The sequence below is a fragment of the Dermacentor albipictus genome, chromosome 1 (assembly GCF_038994185.2).
Source record: "Dermacentor albipictus isolate Rhodes 1998 colony chromosome 1, USDA_Dalb.pri_finalv2, whole genome shotgun sequence".
Taxonomy (NCBI): domain Eukaryota; kingdom Metazoa; phylum Arthropoda; class Arachnida; order Ixodida; family Ixodidae; genus Dermacentor; species Dermacentor albipictus.
The window spans coordinates 99934258-99957707 of record NC_091821.1 but is presented as its reverse complement, the minus strand read 5'-3'; the positions used below and the strand labels follow the sequence as shown (position 1 = coordinate 99957707).

At 46.2% G+C, this 23450-nt stretch overlaps 1 protein-coding gene across 1 annotated transcript in view; it reads left to right on the top strand.

The window, feature by feature from the left end:
- Positions 1 to 1947: 1947 nt before the first annotated feature.
- The window catches only part of LOC135906175 (uncharacterized), a 45484-nt gene continuing 23981 nt past the window's right edge, over positions 1948 to 23450 (top strand). Inside the window, exon 1 of the mRNA XM_065437436.1 lies at positions 1948 to 2048. Coding sequence (XP_065293508.1) covers positions 2031 to 2048 — 18 coding nt within the window. The 5' untranslated portion in view covers positions 1948 to 2030. The remainder of the gene's footprint in view (positions 2049 to 23450) is intronic.

Below are 23450 nucleotides of genomic sequence, written 5' to 3'. Positions count from 1 at the left end.
TTCATTCCATCGTAAATAATATTCTTGGTAATTAACATCTCTTAGTTTTATTACCGAAGATCAGTCCGCATTATTAAGATAGCGGTAAAGACCCACGTAATCTCCGCTTGAGAAATTAAAAGACCGATGAGTTGCTGTATCCTTTAATCTCCTGTTACTAGGTGTCCCGAAATGTGATGAAATATGAAGTGGGGAACGATATTTATCTGGCTTAACAAGGGGAAAGTCACCACAGCACACATTCACAGCTCCTGCGTTACTAAGGCATAGGTCTAGTACATTGCCACAAGAATTCAGGATATTGGTAATTTGGCGCAGAGACGTAAAACATGTAAGATCAAATAACGAGTTGCACTTGGTAGATAAGTAAAGAGAACGGGTTGAAATTTCACCAGTTTGCCAGGAAACGCCAAACGTATTAAAATCACCAATTATGAGTATCTTAAGGTTAGTATGGGCCGATATAACATTTTCAATAGTGGTTAGAATAGTCATGTACATCTCAATATTGGTACCAGGCGCAACATAAAAATTTCCTACTAATAACCTATGACTACCAGCACCAAACATCTCCGCCCAGACACATTCCGTTGCACATTCTAAATCAGGGCGCAACAACAACAACAACAACAACAACAACAATAATAATAATAATAATAATAATAATAATAATAATAATAATAATAATAATAATAATAATAATAATAATAATAATAATAATAATAATAATAGGTAGTAGTAGTAGTAGTAACTCTAAGAAATATTCTTTTACATCTTTTTTTATAGAAAATATCTTGTTCAGCGGAAAGTGGTAAGGTTAGGCGCGCTACATACTATCAATTCCTTGATTCAAATTCGATAGCATCAGAAATAACTGAAGATGCTTCGCTCGCCCTTAAGACAAAATAATTTGAACTTCTGTGGCATTTTCTTTTCGGAACGTTTGAAGATTGCCAGGAGAAAATCGGAGGCAACGTTTAATTCATGCAGCATAAGACAATACTTTCGTTAAGTAAGCAATAGCAGACCTGGTTTGTTTTCTCAGAATGTATAAGTTCGATTGATAGACTGCGAAAATTCTGACGCTAAACTGACTCACTGCCCGTTGGGACAGTATTCAAAAAGTTTCTCAGATCAAAAGCATGTGTCTGTGGGTTGGACGACGTGGAGGACAATTAAATACATATAAAGGTGAAGAGGGGAGGGGGAGGGAGGTGTACGTACAAGCTACTGGTTTCCTGTAATAGATGGCTATACGCCGCAAATCTCACCGACTGTGGGACGGGCTCAGCGCTAAACGCGACAAAGGAGGGAGGTGAAGTGGCCCCCTAATAGAAATCTGCCCAAGTCCACAAAGTTCACCCAGACAGCCTAGTGCGCGTTTGCTTCGCTTTTCCGCTTGTCCTGGGACGTCTCACGCACTAGGGAGGACTGAGGTGCGTGCTCTGCAACTTGGGCCTAACTTTCGTATACGCCCGAAAATGTACATGGCTCAGCAACTGTACGTAACATCTTATTAACAGCTTTCCTGCATTTTTTATAGGCGTTGATGCCGACTTCGCACGTTCTCATTCGCATTACTTGCCGCGGACTTTCGCGGCGGTTGCCCCGGAACACCCGCCCCTATGCCTTTGTGCGCCGTGCAAAGCGAAACAACCAAGTTTCGCTATGTCCTAGCCCCCTTGCCCGCGAGTGTCCCGCAGCTGACTTGGAACGGAGCGCGTGTGTACAGCCAGGCGGGTGTGTGTAGCAGCTCTCAGTGCGTGCGACGGAGAGAGGAGGAGGGCCGGGCCCACCGGGGTCCCCGATTCGAGTGAGCGGCGTCCACATGAAGGGGGTCAGCGGCCCGCCCCCTCTTCTCGCCTCGCGGCGGCGGCTCGATTGCCGGAGAGAGTGGGCCGGATCCGACCCTGGCCCACCGCTCAGACGCACACCACACCGTCCACCGTGAGCCCAGCTCAACCAAGCAGTGCGTGCACCAGCCGCCGGACGGGCTACAACAGTATCTGGATCCTTCATCGTGCGCAACCATGCTGTCACGAAGCAAGGTGGGCTCCCGCGTTACAGTCGCCGCATAGTGACTGTCACTGACCGAGTGGTGCCGGTGCCGAGGCTTTTCTCTCCGGCACATTCTCCAGCGTTATGTTCGAACGTAAGCTCGGGGAAAGCCGCGCTCGGACAGACACGCACTCTCCAAGTAGAGGCCCCACTTGACCGCGCGGAAGCATAGTGTTGTGCCCTTCTTGGCCGACTGTGTTCCTCTTAACGGGACGTTTGGTGGAACAAGCTTATTGAGCGAGCGAACATGGAGAAAGGCGACGTCTGTTAGAGCAAGCATTTCTCTATTCAGCTGAAATTGGTGCGGGCTCAACTCCCTCTTAATTTCAACGTGTCTAAGTACCGCTGAAATTAGAAGGGAATACGCCATCCGCACGTCATGCGAGAGTGACATTTCTCGCCCACTTTTCAGGATGGCACGATATAGGGATGATCATACGATAGCGAGACAGGGTGCTAAAGTGGCGAGTGCCAGAAACTGCCGAATCTTGACGATAAGTAAGTTCGATACTCTGTAATAGCCCGTGGAAACCGTGCTCGTTGCCTTAATACAGGATACGATTTCAGGAAGCGTTCACGTATAATACACGGCAAACCAACCATCAATGTTACAAGTGTCGTTTGTTGCTACACCAATGTCGTGGCAACAGCGCAAGAATGAGACAAGGATGACAACTAAAGACACGTAAAGCACTTTGTATTTGGATTGACTGTTCCTTCAGCTGGCCGTCCTTGTCTTATTCTTCTCCTGATCTCGTAGCAACAAGCATTAAGATGTCCTTTTTATGAGAGTCGCTTCCAAACACAGCAATTCAATCGTGCTATTGGAACTGTAGGTGGGCTACCAGGGGTCTCGCTTTGGTGATTGTGAGGCGCCATGAGTATCTAACGCTAGAACGGACTCGAGTGTACATGGGAATTCAAATTGTTATTAATATTTATGTCAATGTTTGTAGTGCAAAAGATAAGTGGAAGAAAGAACAAATGGACAAAAAGAGTGCCATTCACATTTTAGGAATACGCCTTAATAGGATGGCGCCAGTGGCAATGGAATAGTATGTCATCACTGAAAGGAGTGACACATGTACCAATGTTCCTTCGGTCTCCCTGTGCGATTACGAGTTCAGCTTCTAGATATGGCTTTGCGATAGTGTTTTGGTTTGCTTATCGTATTTTTTGGCGTCCTGGACGGCTGTTTGTTCTTTCTTCCACTTACCTTTAGCGTCACAAATATTGACTGTTATGCATCAAATAGCCCAACGTCGTAGTTTGCCTTCTAGCATTTGTTGTCAGCTTAGTTGCCAAAATTTTGTATTTAAGCAATACAGGTATCATGATATTTTCGTGTATGCGGCATAGTATCACCAAAATATTTCTGTGGAATGGATGAAAAACGATTTTTTTTTTCTGGCGTGTGTGTTTGCTTTGCCAATATTTTGCTCACGAAAATGACACACATCTGAAATGTCTCGACACGAAACTATGTAGCGATTTTAAACAAATGTAAGAAGTGTGTATCTACGCTCTTGTAACGGTGACCTTTGCTATATGTAGGTAAGCATTTGTCGATTTTGTGCGCCTACGTATCAGAAGTTCGTACAGCACTTACGCTAATTAGCCCTTTTTCCTCAGTAAAAAGTGAGAGAGAGGAAGACCAACCGAGCTATTGTGATTGTGGTTTTCTCACGCATGTTAAGAGGTTACCTAACAATAATGTGAAAATGCATTCCTTTATAAAGGTTACCATAATAAGAGAGCCGGGCTCCAACGTTCGCTAACTGCTAATGTAAAATTAGCTTTTACGTTACCAAATATTTTTCAAGGAGTGGGAGGAAATCAGGTGACCGCGTTCCACAATTGTTGAATTCTGAACTTGGTTTTAGAAGTGAACTTCACAACACCTTGTGTGATTCATCAGTTGCACCTTCAGGATGACTAGTTGGGGTGGATGCTTTAGTTTTTCTGCTAATTTATTATGTAGAAGAGATCTCGCGGCTCACCTTTCTCTCTCTATTTCTTTTATTTATTTATTTTCCCCCTTTCCTGTTTGACTTTCTTGCGAGACTCTTACTTCCGTGCAACGTTTGCGATGTTCGAATGCTTACAGTTAACGTGCATTTAGAGCAGCATTTATGCCCTGAGCACTACTTGTGAAAGCGCTATGCACGATGAAAGTGTTCAGTGGCCCCGTGCTAAGACCACCAAAAGTCGCATACATTTAGCACTTCACCCTAAAAGAAGCTTCTCCGCAGCACGGTAAAGTATTGTGAAAAAACCTCACTTTTCATTCAGGAGCGAGAGAATAATAATAATATTTGGGGTTTTACGTGCCAAAACCACTTTCTGATTATGAGGCACGCCGTAGTGGAGGACTCCGGAAATTTTGACCACCTGGGGTTCTTTAACGTGCACCTAAATCTAAGCACACGGGTGTTTTCGCATTTCGCCCCCATCGAAATGCGGCCGCCGTGGCCGGGATTCGATCCCGCGACCTCGTGCTCAGCAGCCCAACACCATAGCCACTGAGCAACCACGGCGGGTGGAGCGAGAGAACGATTCTTAACTTTCTTTGGCTCTTTCCCGGGTCGTCGCCGTATACAGGGTGTCCCAACTAGCGTTAGTCAAGCTCTTAAAGATAATATATAGAATGTACGATGACGCAACCAAAGGTATTATCTCAGCAGTGACGTATCGCACCAGGATATTATCCCATAATTGAATTATCTATCATTAGATGACTTTGATGAACGACCTTCTTAATTACTGATTTGAGGCCACGAATTTTGCGTGTCCGACGAAATGCATTGGCGTTCCCGTTACTTCTTCAAGAAACTGCTGTTTTATGCATTGAAGCACAAAATAACTGGAACACCAATACATTTCGATGGACACCTTGAAAATTCATATCTCGTAGCTGGTGCTGTGCAGAGAACTCGTTCCAAGTGAGTACGCCTTGCGAACTCAGCAGATATAATAAGTAGATTGAAAATGTGCCGTAAAGTGGTTAATTAACCAGTTCATTAGCTTAATTATGTTGATTATTCCATTTACTATTTTGATTCATTGTAGAAGTAATGGCCACCTTATCGAGTAATTTAGATCAAGGGTTATAATTTCATTATCCGCCGCATGAAAATTTTAAAAAGGGTGCGGCAAAAAAAAACGTGTATGTGCTCCGAATGCAAGCACGAGCAAACGCCTAACTATGCTGACCGCCAAAGTAAGGCGAGTAAGCGCATGTAAGTTCTGCATAATAAACAAATAAATTCCTATATAAAACCTTAACACATAATTTTGGCTCTTAGGCATCCCTAAAGCACATCGACCTATTAAAGGAATGGCGCATTACATTCAGCGACTTCTTTCTCTTACTTTATTTTTTATGATTTAACCATTCGGTATGCTACATTGGGTATGTGCCAATTCGTATCTAATCTTCCGGAATTTGTATGTGACACTCCACAATGAGTATGTGCCACTGTGACACAAGGGGTGTAGAAGCATTAAATGTATTTGCATGTACGTGCGAATGTAATTCAAGGGATGTAGAAGTTGTGACCCTTTGCGGTGCATAAACACAGCGATTGCATGAGATTACACGTTGCATATGATTAATTCAACACAACTCTACGCATCACTATTGTTTTTACTTATAGCGCTTACTTAAACACTTCACCAAAGCTTCGTGTCACGTCGACTGCAACATATGCGTTGGATCTGGATATTTTTTTAGCGACTTTGAGTCCAAGCCTTTGCTGTCAGTTGGCTGTCCGGATCCAGCTGGCTCCCCGGCTCTGGCGCTGAGTCCAAATGGGCGGACGCATTGACGTGCTTTATGTGGACCGCCAACAGTGGCCACTGTGTCGGGAGCCGCTCTTGCTGTTGGGTTGTCCAGAGAGAGAGAAAGATCACTTTATTCTACGGTAAAAAGAAAAATACGCAGTGCGTTAGTGTAGTCGGCCACACCGGTTTTCCCCGTGTGTTCTCAATGTGGAATTGGATGGCATCACGGTGTAGTGCAAGTGTCCGTCCCTCGGTGTGTGTGTGCGTGTGCGTGTGTGTGTGTATGTGTGCGCGTGTGTGTGTGTGTGTGTGCGTGTGGGTGTGCGTGTGCGTGTGCGTGTGTGTGTGTGTGTGTGTGTGTGTGTGTGTGTGTGTGTGTGTGTGTGTGTGTGTGTGTGTGTGTGTTTGCGCGTGCGGCACTGAGACAGTAAAATGAGTTCGTTAATTTTTTTTTCATTTTTTGAGCCTATACTGCACCGTTGTTTTCGGTATTCGACTTCACCTTTCGGGTGCTAGGTTTCGGCCACTTCACGGGATTGCTCGGTGTTAGGGGATCGCTAGCTAAAAGCAGCGTCATCATAGTACGTGTAGTAGTCCGGCGTGCCTAGATCACCATCACGGGCTTGTCGTTTGTCTCACTGATGGTGCACAATCATATTTTGGCGAAATCGGTTGGGTGGAGTGGAGATAGACCTTGATGTTCGGAGCTCTTTCTTCTTAATGAATCGAACCATCTTCATTCAGGAAAATGAAGAGGCTTTGAAAAGCGAGCAAATTATTTCATCGTAGTTGACCCGACCATCATTTGTGAACAAACAACAGAAAAAGAGAAAATAATATAAAATAATAAATATTCAAGGAAAGAGTGCTCGAAATGGAACAAGAGAGTGTAGAGGTACCAATATGAAAATAAGAGGGTGACAAAGTTCTCATGTGATATGCCAATGAAATCTCGCCAGAAAGCACGGAAGAAAGAAATTTAAAAAGGAAAATGCATGGGGAATGCTTACGCCAGAATGAAAGCATTTCAAAAGTGCCTGTTGATATTTAGGAAGGTAAAATCCTCTTTCGCATTAGTGTTCTCAATACATGGTGTTTCCGGAAGGGTGTATATATATATATATATATATATATATATATATATATATATATATATATATATATATATATATATATTTCTACTAGGACACATAAATACCCCAGAAAGTGGATGGGGAAACAGCGCCGCGGTAGCCCAATTGGTAGAGCATCGCACGCGAAATGCGAAGGTTGTGGGTTCGGTTCCCACCTGCGGCAAGTTGTTTTTTTTATCCACTTTAATTTCCATTAATTTATAGTTTCTTAATTTCATTGATCAAGCACAAGTAATTTCCCCTATGTTGTCCTTGGTGTCAGTGTTTGTTGGCTTCTTATCATATGACTATATATATATATATATATATATATATATATATATATATATATATATATATATATATATATATATATATATATATATATATATAACGTAGAGTGAGTGAGTGAATAAACATTTATTGGGTACAGCAAAACGCGATAAAACGCGCACGCGGCTAATCCCACGATGGGACTGACAGATCTAGTCTGCCGGCACGATAGCGGGCGCGCCGGACGGCCAGGATTTGGTCGTCAAAAGGAGCGCGTCCCACTCTTCCTTTGTGAACTTCGGGCCCAGCGACCCGCACTCCCAGAGCATATTAGGCAAAGCAGCAACGTCACCACAGGCCACGCAAGAACAATTCGGATAAATCTCGGTATATATGCTGTTAAGGGACGCCGTATTTGGGTAGGAGTTCGTTTGCAAGAGTCTGAGTGTGACCGCCTGCGGCCTGCTTAGCTGGGAGTGAGGCGGCGGGAAAACCCCTCTCTCTAAGTAAAAGAATTTTATAAAGGTGAGCGAGGAAGAAGCATGGAGGAAGGAAAACAGAGGAGGGAGCATACCGCAACGCGATTGAAGCCGAAATCTGGTAGGCCAGTGGTGGCGCAACAAGTGATCGCTCGTCAAAGTGCGCGGTTGGTTTTAGTGTTCCCGTTCTGCAGGCAGAGCCACGGTAGGGCTGCTCAACAAGTGCGCACCGAATAAAAACTACTGGCATAGCTACTGGGAAGCAAACGACTCAGCAAATCTCGATTCTTGATCCCTGTTCTTGACGGAAGAGGTCACGTGTTGGGCTACCACTGTGGCTTCACGGAGCGTTCGCTCGCCAAGGCTGGCTGCGTGACGTAATGCTCCCTCCCATATTTTTCTTCCTCCATGGGAAGAAGTTTCTGTACACTCCCCGCCCCGACAAGAAGAGTTATTTTCGTGACCTTGGCAAAGAGACAGTCCGGTTACACCATGTAAAAACGATCGCGAAGGTCCAGTAGGCCAGAGAATGTGAAGGAAACCTCGCAGGGGCGGCGTTGTTCACTGGTTCGTGTGAATTCGCCTTGTGACCGGTATTCACCAGGATATGTGCCCTGTCCTTGTTGTCTTACGGGATGCGCAGTTGTACTTTGTTTCGTAGTGTCAATTCCGGTGCGCACACGTAGTGCTCAACGTTGAACAGCAGAAGTTGGCGCTTTGTATATTAGGCCGTCGTTACTTGATCTTCCTTGAAACAGTGTGAACGTCGTGAACAGATGTGCAGCGTCGGCAAAGCACTCGGCGAAATGGACACCTTGTTCGGTCTTTGCACTGCTTTGATTTTGCGCAGATGATATCCCGTCTCTTATGCATCGTTATCCTTGCTTTACTGGACATCCGCTCCATTAGTACTCTTAATGGTCGGACGTTAGTTGTTTGTGCCACGTAGGATTCTTTCTGAGTTAAACAGTTAGTTTTGACACTGGGAGACAACGCAGTGACCAGACGCTCTTCTACGTTGATTGTGCAGTGCCGATGGGCCTCCTGTTGTCGGCGCCTGTACTGGCTGGAATTCATTTCGCTTCGGTTCATGCTTGCGCCTTTGTGGTCATCAGTACAATGAGTACGCGTTCCCTTGCCTGGACTACACCGTGACTCTTCGGTCAAAATGAGGTCTTCGTGGACTCTTGGAATGTTCACCGAAGACGTTGTCGAACTGCATGCTGCTATTTGAACCGTTCGCATACATGTCCTGCACACTGCACGAAGGCTCTTTCGGTGTCACTGTGGTTACAAGAGCTATTTCTTGGTTGTCCTTGTGCTTTCTACGCGTGTCTAAAGTCCAAGATGATGACATCAGTTGACAGCTGTCTTCGGTTACGTCATCTACGTCACTAACCATGTTACTACCGGTTTTACTTTTGTCTTCAGTAGGTACTTCCGTGTCACTGAAGATGTCTGTCTTTATGTCATTCTTTCTTTTACCTCCTTCAATGTGGTCATGGCTTGTAGCTTCGGTCTTACAATATTTTACCGGTTGTATTTTTTGCAACGCTTCTAGGCACAAGAGTAATAGGATGGTCATTCTGCTTCCAGAGATCTGTGACACGTCTTTACTGTTTACACTCTGTCTCATCTCAATAGCAAGTCTGATTTTAGGCTTCAGTGTAACCAGCTTATATCTGTAATCTACCTGAATAGTATATTCTTCGTATATGTCATCGCCGGAGATCAGCACTTCAAGCTTTTCGCCTAGAAAACGACGCCTCTCCTCAAGCATTTTGAGGCGGCGGCTCATGAGGCGAAGTTGAGCCGTCGTGGCCTCACAGAGAGCCGCGTCGATATCATCGAAAATGAGGCTTACGTCTTTCACATCAGTGCCCTATTCATGGTCAGCTCGGCCTCCTTGTAGCAGGCGGCTGTCGGGGTGGGTGAGGGACGCCGATAGCGTTGACTCCGCTCCTCCCGGCGAATCCATCCATGGGCTCGTCATCAGTCAGTCTTGGGGGCTGTTCGGCCGCTGATTAATACAGCGCCCGGGTTTCACGACGCCATTTTGTAGAAACCCGCGAATGACCACACTGGAAGAGCGGTCGATGAACAAACATGGCTATTTAATGGGACAACAGTGACAACGACGATGATGATAGCAAGTGAGTGAGGAAGACGTTTTTATTACATAACCCAGAGCGCTGCACACGGGCGTTATTGCATTTCGCCCCGTCGCAATGCCGCCGGTAATGAAACCTGCTACCTCGTGTTCAGCAGCGCAACGCCATACCTACGGAGTCATCGCGCCGGGTGTATTCACCTCCGCATTCACTATACACCATTACGGCCTAAACCCAGCAGCTGTACACCACTTAACAATACGCGATTTTCGATGCGCAACTTGCTGCTATCGTCTATCTGTTGCAGTAAGCTCCTGCAGCACGCTCCATAAGCCCAGGCTTTTACCGCTCGCAGCCGCGGGGGGAGTCTGTGAGACGTTACAATTAAAGGGGTGCATGCAGTTAATAATTGTAAAGGTGCCGCTATAAATATCGTGCGCTGACGAAGTGCGTGCCTTCGGTGCGGCTTAGTTCGCTTACGCTTTCACGTAGTGCGATCCGAGCGAGCTGCCTGTTGTCCTATATAGCAGCGTGCTGCATGTCGCCTCTGTGGCCAGCTAAAACCGCGAGTGAGAAAGAAAGAACATAGGGATTTGCTAAGCGCTGTTTTAAAATACTGCGTATCCGCGTTCCGGCGTTGTGTTGTGTTGTATTCTGGCTTCAACCCTAAAGCACCAGCGCGTAACATCTGCAAGAGCAGAACTAAACCACAGAGTATAGAGGTGGGGTGCGGTTGTTATTTCTCTGTAAGTACTGGCCCATTTGAATATTCAAAGAAAGAGAATTAGTAATCTAAGTGATGAGCACAGAAGCCTTGGGTTTGGCACTACTTTCTTTTACGATAAGAAGCTCGCGAGAGAAACGCGTGCTTTCTCTCCTCTCACTGATTATTAGCTTTTTCTTTTTTTCCACGACGTGAGAGAACGCTGCTTCCCGAAAAAGAAACAAATAACGCGTTAAAAGGCTTGCTCGCGTGTAGCTTGCCGCGGTATATACGCATCGCGACGCGAATTTCACGCATAAAGGACATTTTTTGGGGGGTAATTTTACTGCGGAAGTTGTTTCGATATCTTTCGATATATGGAACGCTGCGAGTGCATACTTAAGCGCCGCTTTCGCCGTCCCATTTTCTGCGCCCGTAACCGTATACAGCGAAGCCCGCGTTGGTTATTATTATCCACCAGGAAGGGGAATCGGTTATCTCACCCGCTTACGCCTCAGCATAAAGAACGCAGCATAAGAACACCGTCTGTCCGGACTCGTTTTGATGCTCTCGATTTTTCTTTTTAACGCTCTAAGAGCTATACTGGGCTTATCAACAGCGCCGTCTCACAGACATCTTACGTACACTCGAACCTGTTCTGACGTTCTCGTGTTTAGCCAAAGCGCGCACTGTGCTTCTCCGCTTCAAGTTTTAGTTAATTCGACGTTCCGGTTTACGTACGTGCGGTTCCTTTGTAGTCAACGAGGTGAGCTTTATGGCCGAGGAATGTAAATTATCTTTGCTGCGCCCAATGCTCTGCGTAGCGCGCATTAAGAAGAGAAAAAAGAAGGGGGGGTTCTTGTATATAAAGGCATACACTGGCAAGGGAGGGTAAAAAAAAAAAAGGGGGAACAAGACGGAGAACGGAGAACGCGTTCTCTTTAAAAAGGGGCGAATAATTATTTCGTTCGTTATTAAAAATTTTCGAAAGTTACTATATTTCCTGGCCAATCTTCAGCTGCCATCGGTGTGCATGAGCACCGAGCACGTTTTGGGCCGAAGAAGTTACGTTCACTTTTAATACGCTGCGGCTCCTGTCTCGCGCTTACTGCAGCAGTTTCGCTGCTGTTTGTTTAAGCGCAACGACGTATTACGGGGCTGTATGAGTACCGTTTCGTCGCGCGAAGGAAACAGGTCACAACCCGTGCAGTTTTCCTGTGCACACTCTGACTTTTGCCCTTGTTTCTACGCGCGTTATTTATTTATTTATTTATTTATTTATTTATTTATTTACTCTCCGTCGAGGCAAACTCGCGAGCGGTGGTGCTTCGCTTATAATTAAAGAGTCAGTCATGCAGGCACCGCCATGCGCAACGCATAGTTTTCACAATCCTGCTTTTCCTGCGCCCAGTTCGTTTCAAGTTACAGCTGTGGCACGTCTAGGGAGGAAAACAACACTGGTGGTGGTGACGCAATGTGCCGCTTGCTAGAGAAATGCTGCTCTCGGGCACCTTTTTTCGACGGCAATTTACCTTAAGAAGTGTTCATAGAACAGTCATGGATAACTGGTCTTGTTTATTATTATTATTATTATTATTATTTTAATTATTATTATTATTATTATTATTATTATTATTATTATTATTATTATTATTATTATTATTATTATTATTATTATTATTATTATTATTATTATTATTATTATTATTATTCCTCTACTGCACCGAATTTGATTAGGTTTGTTGCACCTACAAATTTTACCGACTGTAGGCGATATGTTCTCGAGTTAGGTCATCGATATATTTAGACAAAAAATTTTAATACAGCCGAATTTAAACAAATGGAATCATTAAGTTTACAACTTTGCTGCTCAGCAATAACGTACGATATCACAATACTGTAGGCTGCACCTATCGAGTTGTCTAAAACGGGCCAAATTCATGTACGTATTGTACAACACTCTGAAATATGCCACTCAGTTGCGAGTAGAACTTCTGCAATGCCTTCGTAAATATTGTAACAACTTCGCGTAATCTGCAGGCTCATATATATGTATCAAATATGTCGTCTGAGATGATCTTACAGATGCAGTTTACAAAACCGTGATACCTATTTTCAATTGGTTCACAGTTACGGATTTACCAAACTTCGCACTTCAGTATTGTTAACTGATAGATTTTCTTCCATTTTTTTGCAAACATTTACGGATGCCTAAGCAAAATTCTGCTTTCTCTCTTAAAAAGCAACAAACTTCATTCAAATCGGTTCAGCGGTTGTCTCAAAAAGCATTTCTGTGTTTCACATGAACTAGACCAGGGAAATCGAGTTGGCCCCGAGCTAAAGTCCTCATAAAGGGAAAGCTCATTCGCTGAAATTTACTGCTCTAAAATTAAAGCAACCCTCGGCGTTGGGATGGTTTTACGCCGGCATATTGTTTGCCTTGTCGCCTTTTCGTATAAAATATACCATATTGTTGCTTAGGAGCATCAGCATTATCAGACATACCGTGGTGCATGCGTACAAGCATTATTCTTACCTCACCTGTGAAAAAATTTCTCCGTCCATTGTCGTCGCGTTGATGCCTACCAGATGGCAGCTCGTTCTCGGGTTGCCAAGCACGCTCTGTGAGCGCGCGCTTCTCCTCCCCTTGCCCTCTCCAACTCCCCCCCTCCCCCTTCTTAGTTTTGTTTCTAAAATTTAGGTGCCTCTTGGAATGAGTAGCGCCTTGTGCAGTAGTATTTACAGCCAGTATTTGCTTTCCTCTGCGGAGAGTCGCCGGCAAAAGCAAAAGAGCTCTCGAAATCGTGGACGGGCTTTACCATTTCGCGCTTACCGACCGACGGGTAATTTTTAGCCCTACAGAATAGGGCTGCAAGGAAAAAAAAAAAGATATGTGCGGCTACACGCGTAAAATAAAAGGATAATTGTACTAACAAAGGCTTTTCTTTGGTTTCCTGCACAAACAAAACCGCCTCTCCAGGAAAAATCGCCGTCTCGTATAGGCACGTGCGGCCCATACTGGTGTCGGCGCCTCGTTTGGGCCCCACTTGGAGGAAAGAACCTGGCAACCGTGCGGAAGGCAGGCGCATTCTCGGGAGCATAGAAAGTAAAGCGGTAGAATATGTTCGCTTCTTATAAGTGCACAATTTCCAGGATACTGCGGGAAGGTGCCGAAAAGCCGACACGGAACTTGTATACGTTGCTGGTGAACTATAGCATACGGCACCTTTCGTGCCTTTTAAGCACGGAATGAACGCGGTGGAGCCTTGAGAAAGCTGCGCAGAAACGACCGAGCGCGCTACAAGTACGCGAGCACGAGCGGGGGGTGCAGGCCCGCTTATGGATCCCGTGAGCGGACCTCGTATTTCCACGACTGTTACTACGGCACAGTTTCGAAAAAATATGACGGCACTGCGTGCTGTACAGGAGGGCGCACTAATAAAGGGGATAGCTCAGTATGGGACCTTCCAAAGCGCATTGTCTCCGGCGGATAACTCCTTGCTCAACGCGGGGCTCGTTCGCGCACAGGTGGTGTCCGGAGAAAGGGGGAGCGGCGATACGACCACCCGCAGATCGCGCTGCACGTGGGAAGCCAAGCGAACGGCTGACCAGCGGCGCCGTTCCCTCGGGAGAAGCCGCGTAAGGGAGCAAAATCGCATTACACTCGGGCGTGCACGCACACCGCGCGAGATAGAGCGGGTCGATGCGCGCCGCTGCACCGAATCGGCTGTTCCGGCTACGCGCCGCCGGTGCGGCCACGTTTTCGGCGCGGGCCTCCACGATGCGCGCAAGGAGACCAGAGCCGCGAACAGCGCACACCAGTGAACCCACCCAAATGCCGCCGAGCGAAGACGACACGGTCGGACGGCGCACTGCGGAAACGCTGCGCGCGAAAGCGCCGCACGTTGTGATTGCGTTTCTCCGCGGGTCCATGATTGATGAGCGAGCGCCCTGAGATCGGCCTACTTTGTGGCCGTTCTGGCCCGATTTGAGAGTAAACAACCCCGCGCGGAAAGGAGCGGGTGGAGAAGCCGCTTCCCGAAGCGCCCGTTCTGCCGAAGCTTTCTGGCACGCAGTGGGACACTGCGCCACGGTCGCCTGATACTTGGTTCTGCTGTATTTATTTATTTATTTATTCATTCATTCATTCATTCATTCATTCATTCATTCATTCATTCATTCATTCATTCATTCATTCATTCATTCATTCATTCTATACTGTGGCTCGATGAAACCAAGTAGGAGATGAATAACGTCTCTTCGATGAAGACCACGACAGACATTGTCAGGTCATGAACGGCAGCTTACCCTTGAACAAAAAGGCTTCATAAAAAAAAAATTGCAAGAATAATCTCCGCTGTTTTACGTGCCAAAACCACGATATGATTAATTGGCCTGACGTAGTAGGAGACTCCAGAATAACTTTTGGGGTTCTATAACAAGCACTCAATGAATGATACACAGGCGTTTTTGATTTGATAGTATTGATAAAAACAGTTCTGATAGTCCGCGCATTCGGCCACTACAAAGTGATGGAGCCGAAACTTGAAGGATAACAAACAAGAGAAGATAAACATCGCGCAAGGAGCGATGGAGAACGGAGTGAAGCTGCAGGACGATGTCCCCATGCATCGTACGAAGCAGATGACGTTCGATAGTGGAGATTAAAACGAAGGAATGCAGTTGGCCATGTCGGAAAAAAAGGAGTTGGGGAGGTCACGTAATACAAAGAACAGATAGCCAGTAGTCCGTTAGAATAGTAGCATGGGTGCCCAGTGTAGACATACGCTGTCGAGAACAGCAGGGGAATGGGTGGTGGTGTGATGAGTCTAAGTAATATGCAAGCATATAAGCAGGTACATGACAGGAGTAATTGGATATGTTTGGGAGGTGATCGTGTCCTGAGGTCGGCTTTAAGTAGGCGGCTGCTCATGATGAGGATGATGGGACAGTCGGTAAGAATGTCAAACAACAAAGTAAATGGGCACCACAACATGTAGAGAATATCGAGCAACCAGCAATAGTCGCATCCTTTCTTTTTCCTGCGACTGCAGGTTTCATCTCTTTCTCAAAAATGCACGACCGTGGGACTTCCAAGCCCACTGGCCAGGTAATGATGGCACCGGCTGACAGCCAGGCGAAGTATGCCACGCTGAGAGGCCGTTATACTGCCTGAGGTCCTATTCTCTATACCGCTTAATTTACCTGGGTAGCGCCATCTCCATGTGGTGCGGCTGTGCCGACACGAGTGCATGCCCCGTACAATTCGATAGAAGTGAGACTGATCAACGTAATACATAGGGTGAACATATTTAAGTTTTGTGGAATTTTCGAAAGTCGCTTGTTGCAGATACCATAATCTAGTAGTTGAGCTGGATTGTGCATAGACGCGGACATTACTTAACCAAAAAATCGAAACACATATTCAACTAAGAAACAGAAATTCACTAATTAACTTCCTAACTCATTACTTTACGGAACATATTGCAATTTACGAATTGTAGCCTGTGAGATTGCCAGGCGTATTCATTTGGAACGAATTTCCAGAATGACACCAGTTTGGAGATATGCGGCTTATCAAACTCGCCGTAAAAAAGCACTGTTGGCCCACTTACTTTGTTAACAAAACGCTATTTTGTGCAGTCAAACACAAGAGTAGCTGGAACGCCCATGTATTTCGTCTCATACTTTGGAAAACAATATCTCGAAACTGGTGTAATTATGGAAATTCATTTGAAGTGGATGCGTCTTGCAAGCTAACAGGCTACAATTCGTAAATTGCTATATGTACCGTAAATAATTAATTAAGAAGTTAATTAGCCATCTTTAGCTAATTAGTTGAATATGTGTTTCAATTTCTCGTGCTGGTAATGTCCGGCTCTTCGAATAATCCAGCTCAACGACAAGAATTGTGCTATCTACCACAGGCGATTTTTAAAAATTTCGTGAAACTTAAAATTTGGAGTACGCTTAAGCTTCGCCTTTACTAGTGGAACACGATAGCATTCAAGACCCCCGACTGCTTCTCACGCTTCTCGGCAACTGCAGGTAATGTTTATCGAGAAACGCTCGCGGCGAGCGCTATGCACGTAGGCGGGCTTTCTGGTAGAAACGCGGCCTCTTGCGTGGGCCGTGATGCGGCGGAGGCGAGCGCCATCTGGAAGTGTTTCAAGGAAGCGGGCGCTCTGCTCTGTGGACTCCGAGATATTGACGTGCCGGGGAGCGCAAATGGCGGCTGCCTTGGCCGTCTGTGTATGGCAGAAACGCAGGAAACGGGGTTTGTTGTAGTTTTCGCGTAAAAGAATAACGTTTTCTCGTATATTCAAATTACAATCCGAGAGCTATCATGTCTCTAGGCTGTAAGGCGTAATTAACTGTATTAATTAATGATAATTAATTATAATTGTAATGTTTAATTATAACATAACACTTTTAGGAAACTAATGGGACCTTTTAAGTTTGCGAACAAAAGGAAAGTAGTGCGCAGGAAATGCAGGTGGTACCGGCACTCCTGCATTACCGCTCGCTGATGTATCGGTTGATGACGCCATAAGTAACCCCAGCAACTGCCACTATAAAACAATTAGGACCAAGGTGTGCCTGTGTTTTCAGCAATCGTATTCGAAGACAAGCACAGCATGTTTCACGTCAGTAGCACTACAGTCCGCAAAAATGTGGGTGCGCGCGTGTTTATTCTCGCCCTCATTACCGCCGAGACGAGCTCCGGCCGACCCACCCCAAAAAATCTCCGTGCTTTTAACCTTTACACTGAAGCCATGCCGAAGTTATCTCGCGTGCCATGAATCCTCAAAGGTTCTTCATTGTTCCCCTTGGCGGGGAATGGGTAGCGGGGGAGGCGATAGCTCTAGCGTGGCAGCTAACAGTGCGTGGTTGACACCGAAATTATTCAAGCATGCCGGCGGCATGAAGCGCTCAGTTGCACAACCTCCTCGAAATGACGAAACCCATTGCATACAAACAAACACTCACTGATGACCATGTTGTGCTCCACGGACTCCGTTCCCTACCCCGTTCAATTAGACTTCCGAAGCGTGACACGCGAGGCTGCTCTAGAAATCGCAGCGCCACCCACTTCCAGCAACGGTTGCATGCGCAGACAAAGGGCCTCTTCGGGCGCAGTTCCTTGTAAACGGCCACAGACGTCCTCCCGGCGGCCCCGCGTTACCTCTAGCGTGCGCGGCCGAAACAACGCGCCTTGCATGCTGCTCGCGGCGGATGAACGGTAAACTGCCAGCTGTTGTGCGGGCTCGTACGAAATAAATCCCCGATTATAGGGCGCGCTACATACAAGAGCGCGCCAAGGACGGTATGCGCGGCGTAGCGTGCCGCGGGCCGCTTCCAGGCAAGAACCGCCCGCGTGCTTTCGACTGTCGCGCCTCCGTGTGCGGGAGCAGTTTCAGGTTCTTTGAAGAAGAAAGTCCAGATAACGTGCACACACATACACCGACGCTAGCCGGAGGCTTCACAGCGGCGGAGGGCCCTGTGTCTACATAGGAGGGCCAAGCGTTTCCATTCCAGCGCAAGCTGCAGGTTCCGCCGCTAATTTTCTTGCGAAACGGGTAGTGTCGCACCTGTATAGACAGATCCCTCGCCTACCTTTACATTCTTTTCCTCTCGCGCGACAAAGAAGAGAGAACATACTTAATGCTCGGTGCACACTTTAAAGGCCTGCGTCATTGTTTTGTGCCACTAGCATTTGCTGCTCTGTTGACGACCCGCCTCTGACATAACGGCGCTGCCGACGACTGCTTTTTTGAGTGACGTCGTCTCGTTGCACAAGCGTCTTTCTCCCTTGTGGAGAAGCAGACTGCGTGCGCTCGAACCGCGACCAAGGTAATGTCGAGACAGGAACGTCGGCATCGAGAGAAAGGCCTGCCACAACGTCGCTTGGCGAAACCCTGCGTGGATTGCGGCATCCTCGACGAAACGCGCTGCCCTCCGAAAATAGAAGCGCGGGAAGCACCGCCACAGCCATGGCCGCGACAATGCGCGAGTCGTTGTGCGCTCATCCGAGCGGGAAGTCCTGCCCATCAACCTCCACAGCAGCTGCAAGTGCGCGCGCTTTTGTGGCTGCGGCCGGTCCTTGAGTTAGAATGAGTTGAGCCTTGGCGGCAGGAGATGCACGTACATGACTTCCGTTCACCTCCTTCGCTTTATTCCCTTTCCAATGAATAATCTGCTGACTATTGTAATATCGAATGATCTTTCCTTTATAGGATGTCACTGCGTCATAAACGCAGACACATGGCTCTTCTGAAATTTCGCCCGTGCGTCTGTACGCTGGGCAGGTACGACGTTCCATGCATTGCTTTGCACTTATTCCCTAAGAAGTTGCTCAATATCACAACAGACTTTTCTCGTAATTTTCTTTTTCTGGTCAGCCAGGGCCAGAGTATACTTTAGTTAATATTATGCATGGGGCCTGCGTGTATAACCTTGCATATTTAGCAATTGAAGTCCTTCTCTCTGCAGCTTAAAGTGGGCAGCGCAAAGATAACACAGTGAACACTGTCTACCAAGTGTTCCTTAGAACTTGCTCGGTGAAGGCTGGATAAAATATTTCTCGTCTACGCCGGAAGCGACATATCAGTGCTTCTATGCGTACTTTGACAGAAACATGAAATGCGCCACACGGACCAACATCATATGCACGAAACAGAGAGTGTTTTCCTTCGCTGCCATCCAACAAATAAAAGGTGTACTACATCTGGACTGAAAACTGAATTGCCTTGGTGAAACTTTTCTTTGCTAGTTTACCTGTCTATTAATTTCCAGTTCGACGTGGACCTCCGGTCGAATGCATTCTGGACTGAGCGCATCACCGGAGCATTCCTATAGCTTCTCGCCCGCCCCCCCCCCTTTTTTTTTATTGAGATGAAAATATAAGAAAGATACGTAGTCACCTTATAATGGTGGCCGCTACTCTTTTCCTCATAGCGGAAACAACAATATAAAACAATATGTAAGAAAATGAAAAGAAATCACATCATACAGTCAGAAATCCATAGCACATCTATAGTCCTATACACCCATGAACATAACAATATAAAAGTCAAATGCAAGTTGCACCACAATGAGTTTGTAAACAGAGTCACAAACACACACAAACGGCCGTGATGTAGACTGCGATGAGCATATATAAACAGATGAGGAATTGCACAGAGTTAAAATAATGCACGCACAGAATTCAAAAAAAGTATAACACGTAATATTCAAGCACTAATAATTAAAAAATAATAGAAGCAAGTTATAGTAACATTGTGTGATTATTCAGTGCAACATCTAGTACTTGTTATGGATGCCTGTTTTTTCATAAAAAATTTCAAGTGCGTTCAGTGCTTTTCGCTATGCAATTTTCGATGGCCATGGGCCCAGCAATCTTCCGAGTGAGAAAGGCCGGCAAGGATCAACGGACTGCAACTCTTGTTCCAGCTGCCGTCTTTGCATTGCTTATATGGGGCATTCGAGGAGTAGATGGAGAACAACCTCATCGTCGTGCGCACAGGAGCAAGCCGGAGGAGAAGCCCATTTTATGCTATATAGGAAATGTTTGGTGTATGCTGTCCTAAGGCGCAGTCGATGAATTAGTGTCTTTTCGAAAGTTCTACATCCAGCTGGTATTTGAGTTGAGGGTCCACTTCGTAAAGAATTGATTCCTGAGTATTTTAATTAAACCAGGTTGACATACACAAGTCCTTCTTCAGTACTCTCAATATGCGTTTCGTGTCCATTGGTGATAAAGGAATGAGTTGAATTTCTGCATCTTTATGGGGCGAGTTTGCCAACGAGTCGGCTAATTCGTTGCCTGACATATACCAGCATGTTCCGGGACCCACTGTAACATCACTTCATGTTTCCTTTCATTAGCCGGAGTTAAACTGTTCAGTATTGCGTATGTTATTCGTGCGTGTGGTTGCCTATCATCAATATTTTCAATACATGCTAAAGCCGATAAGGAGTTTGTACAAATTACCCACTTTTTTGGTGTCTCGTATGTTTTGATAAAGCAAGCGGCGTGGAGAATTGCCACTAATTCCGCTATTCTTGGTGACGACGTGCGTCCTAGTCGACAAGCGTATAATCTACCTCTAAGGATGGTGTAACATAAGCTGCAGTCGCACTTTCTTTGATTACAGAACCGTCCGCGTACACGTGAATAGATTCCTGGTGCTTGTCAAATAGGTGATGTAACGCTAATCGTTTCGCTGCTAACGTGGTAACGTCGCTTTTATTTTTATGCCCTTCGATTGACGTTTCTATTTTCGGCGCCTGCAGAAGTCATGGTGGGTAGCAGTGGTCCGAGTGCCAAAAAACTTATCGTGGAAGTCGTGATTTGAGCTCCTGAAACATGGCGTGTATCTGTGCACCCGGATGGTTCTCTATCAGAGAGATAAGTGGGTGCGCAGAATGCTGGGTAGAAATTCTGAAGAGATGTCGGCATGTTTCCAGGCTGCGAATTACGGTGAAATGTGGTTCCCGCGTTTCTGCAGTAGTGAGGTGACTGGACGCAGCTTGTGGGACTCGTAGGCAAACTCGTAATCTCCGAGCCTGCAACAGCTGTAGCCGGAGGAGGGACGTCGCAGATAATTTGTGCAATACAGGAGTGGAGTAAGCAATTCTCTGACGGACAAGTGCTGAGTGAACGTGAAGCAGAGATGCAGTTGTTCCACCCGACTTCGTGCCTGCGATTCTGCCGAGAACATTTATCACACAACTAATTTGGTCCTCCAGGGCGGTCAAGTGATGAGTCCATCGAAGCTGGTGGTCAAAAATCACGCCGAGAAAACGATGTTTCCGAACCAGCTCGATATCATGGCCGTCTGTTGAAAGGCCAAACTTTCTAACCTTTTTTCTTGTGAAAGGCAAAACCGCTGATTTGGCCTTGTCTATGGAGTCTCCTGGCGGGGCATAATATCACGCAGTTGCAACGCGATTTCGGAATCCAAATGACGCAAAGCTTGTTTGAGTTAGTGATCTAGCAGCAGAGGCGGATGACACGAGCACAGCCTTGTCGCAAGTGTGTTTGTTAGCTGTTTTTGTCACAAGGACGAAGACGATGTATGATGCTTGCCTAGGGAATAATGTCGTTTCCCTACCTCCTTCTTTGCCTTATAACTCCCTCTGTGTCTTAGAATTGCTCAAATATCTCTTCTCTAGCGGGCCACACTCGCCCAGGTGAGCTCGCAGGTTGTTTTACAAGTTCCCTGTACATGAAAAAGTCAGTCTCGCTCCTGTAACTGAAGCGGTGTTCGGAGTTCGAGTTGACGAGAAAAAAGCGAAGATTTGGGCCCACAAGGTCAAGCTTTATAGTACACTTGAGCAGCGTGCACATTGTTTCAGAGCATGCTTCGGCGTCTATCGAATCACCCCGGCGTCGTGTATGGTGTAATCGCGAATGGTGTAATCGCAAAAAATCACCCTTTGATATGGGTGTATCAGTTCGCTCAAACACCTTTTTTTTTTCTTTCGTTCATCGAGTTGTTTAATACTCTTCCTCGGAAATCAGTATTATAGGTCTCTTTCCTGGCTCTTAGTGATCAGATCAGCAACGACCTGTTTATATAGCCGCGTGTCGTCAGCTTGCACCGCCGAAGCCGCACAAATTCGAGCCTGGCCCCCAAGGTGGAGCCAGTAACAAAAATTACGGGTTACTGGCTAAACAAACCGCGCCAGAAAGTTCTCGATTGGAGCGACGTATACGCAAAGTAAGTCTTTTTATAATCATCGATAATTACGTTTCAAGGCAAAATATTAAATAATAATAATAATAATAATGATAATACAGACGTGATTCCAGCGCAGGCTGGCTGTTCTTTGACTGGCATTCGCTCCCGAGCACGCCGCGCCGCACGTCGGCATTCACCGTGGCCGCAGCGAAAGCGGTTGGCGAAGTCCCCTTGACAGCTTCGCTGTAAAACGAAGGTCACGTGTGACGCGTTTTTTACAAGCAGGCAGAGCGAACGCAATGGCAACGAGGAAGCTCGGGGCGAACTCCAATTTCCCTGTATTCAAATACGTGTAAAACGCAAAAATGCTTTTATGAAACAACCGCTGGACCAATTGGAGTTAAATTTATTGACCCTGAGGAAGCAAATTAAATTGTTGCAACTCTGCTATGTCAAATTTTGATTTAGGACCCCGAATACCGACAAAGGTTGCCGAAAATCTGTAAGCTAAAGAAAAAAAAAAGAAGCACGAAGTTTACAGACCGGTAGCCACTTCACCGAAAACAGATACCGCAGTTCTGTAAACTGCAACTGTTAATCTCAAGCGGACGAATTTGATTCGTATGTTTATAGCTTGCGTGAAAATGTTACGTGTATAAGGGTTTTGCAAAGTCGTATTCACAAATTAGTGGTATATTTCAGAGCGGTGCCTATTACACCAATTTTGTCCACTTTATACCGGTACAGGATAGCCAAACGGAGATAATCTCCGTTTAACCTCCCTGTCTTTCCTTTGCCTTTCTCCCCCCCCTCTCTCTCTATTTGTCCTCTTTAGATTTATTATTGCGCGCAGTTTACACAGTTGGCACACCCGCCGCGGTGGCATAGCGGCTATGGTGCTGCGCTGCTAGGCACGAGGTCGCGGGATGGAATCCTGGCCGCGGCATCCGCATTTCGATGGGGGCGAAATGCGAAAACACCCTTGTACTTAGATTTAGGTGCGCGTTGAAGAACCCCAGGTGGTCGAAATTTCTGAAGTCCTCCACTACGGCGTGCCTGATAATCAGAAAGTGGTTTTGGCGCGCTAGTCGTTTTCAAAAAGCACTGAAGTGCTTTCACTGCCTTCTGGACCAATCGTCGGTGGGGACGGTGTTCCAGTAGCGTCGGCACGGTCAGTGGACGATTGTCTATAGTTGCCGCAATGCATCGGACATTGATGGTCTTTGGCAAGTCGATAACAGTGG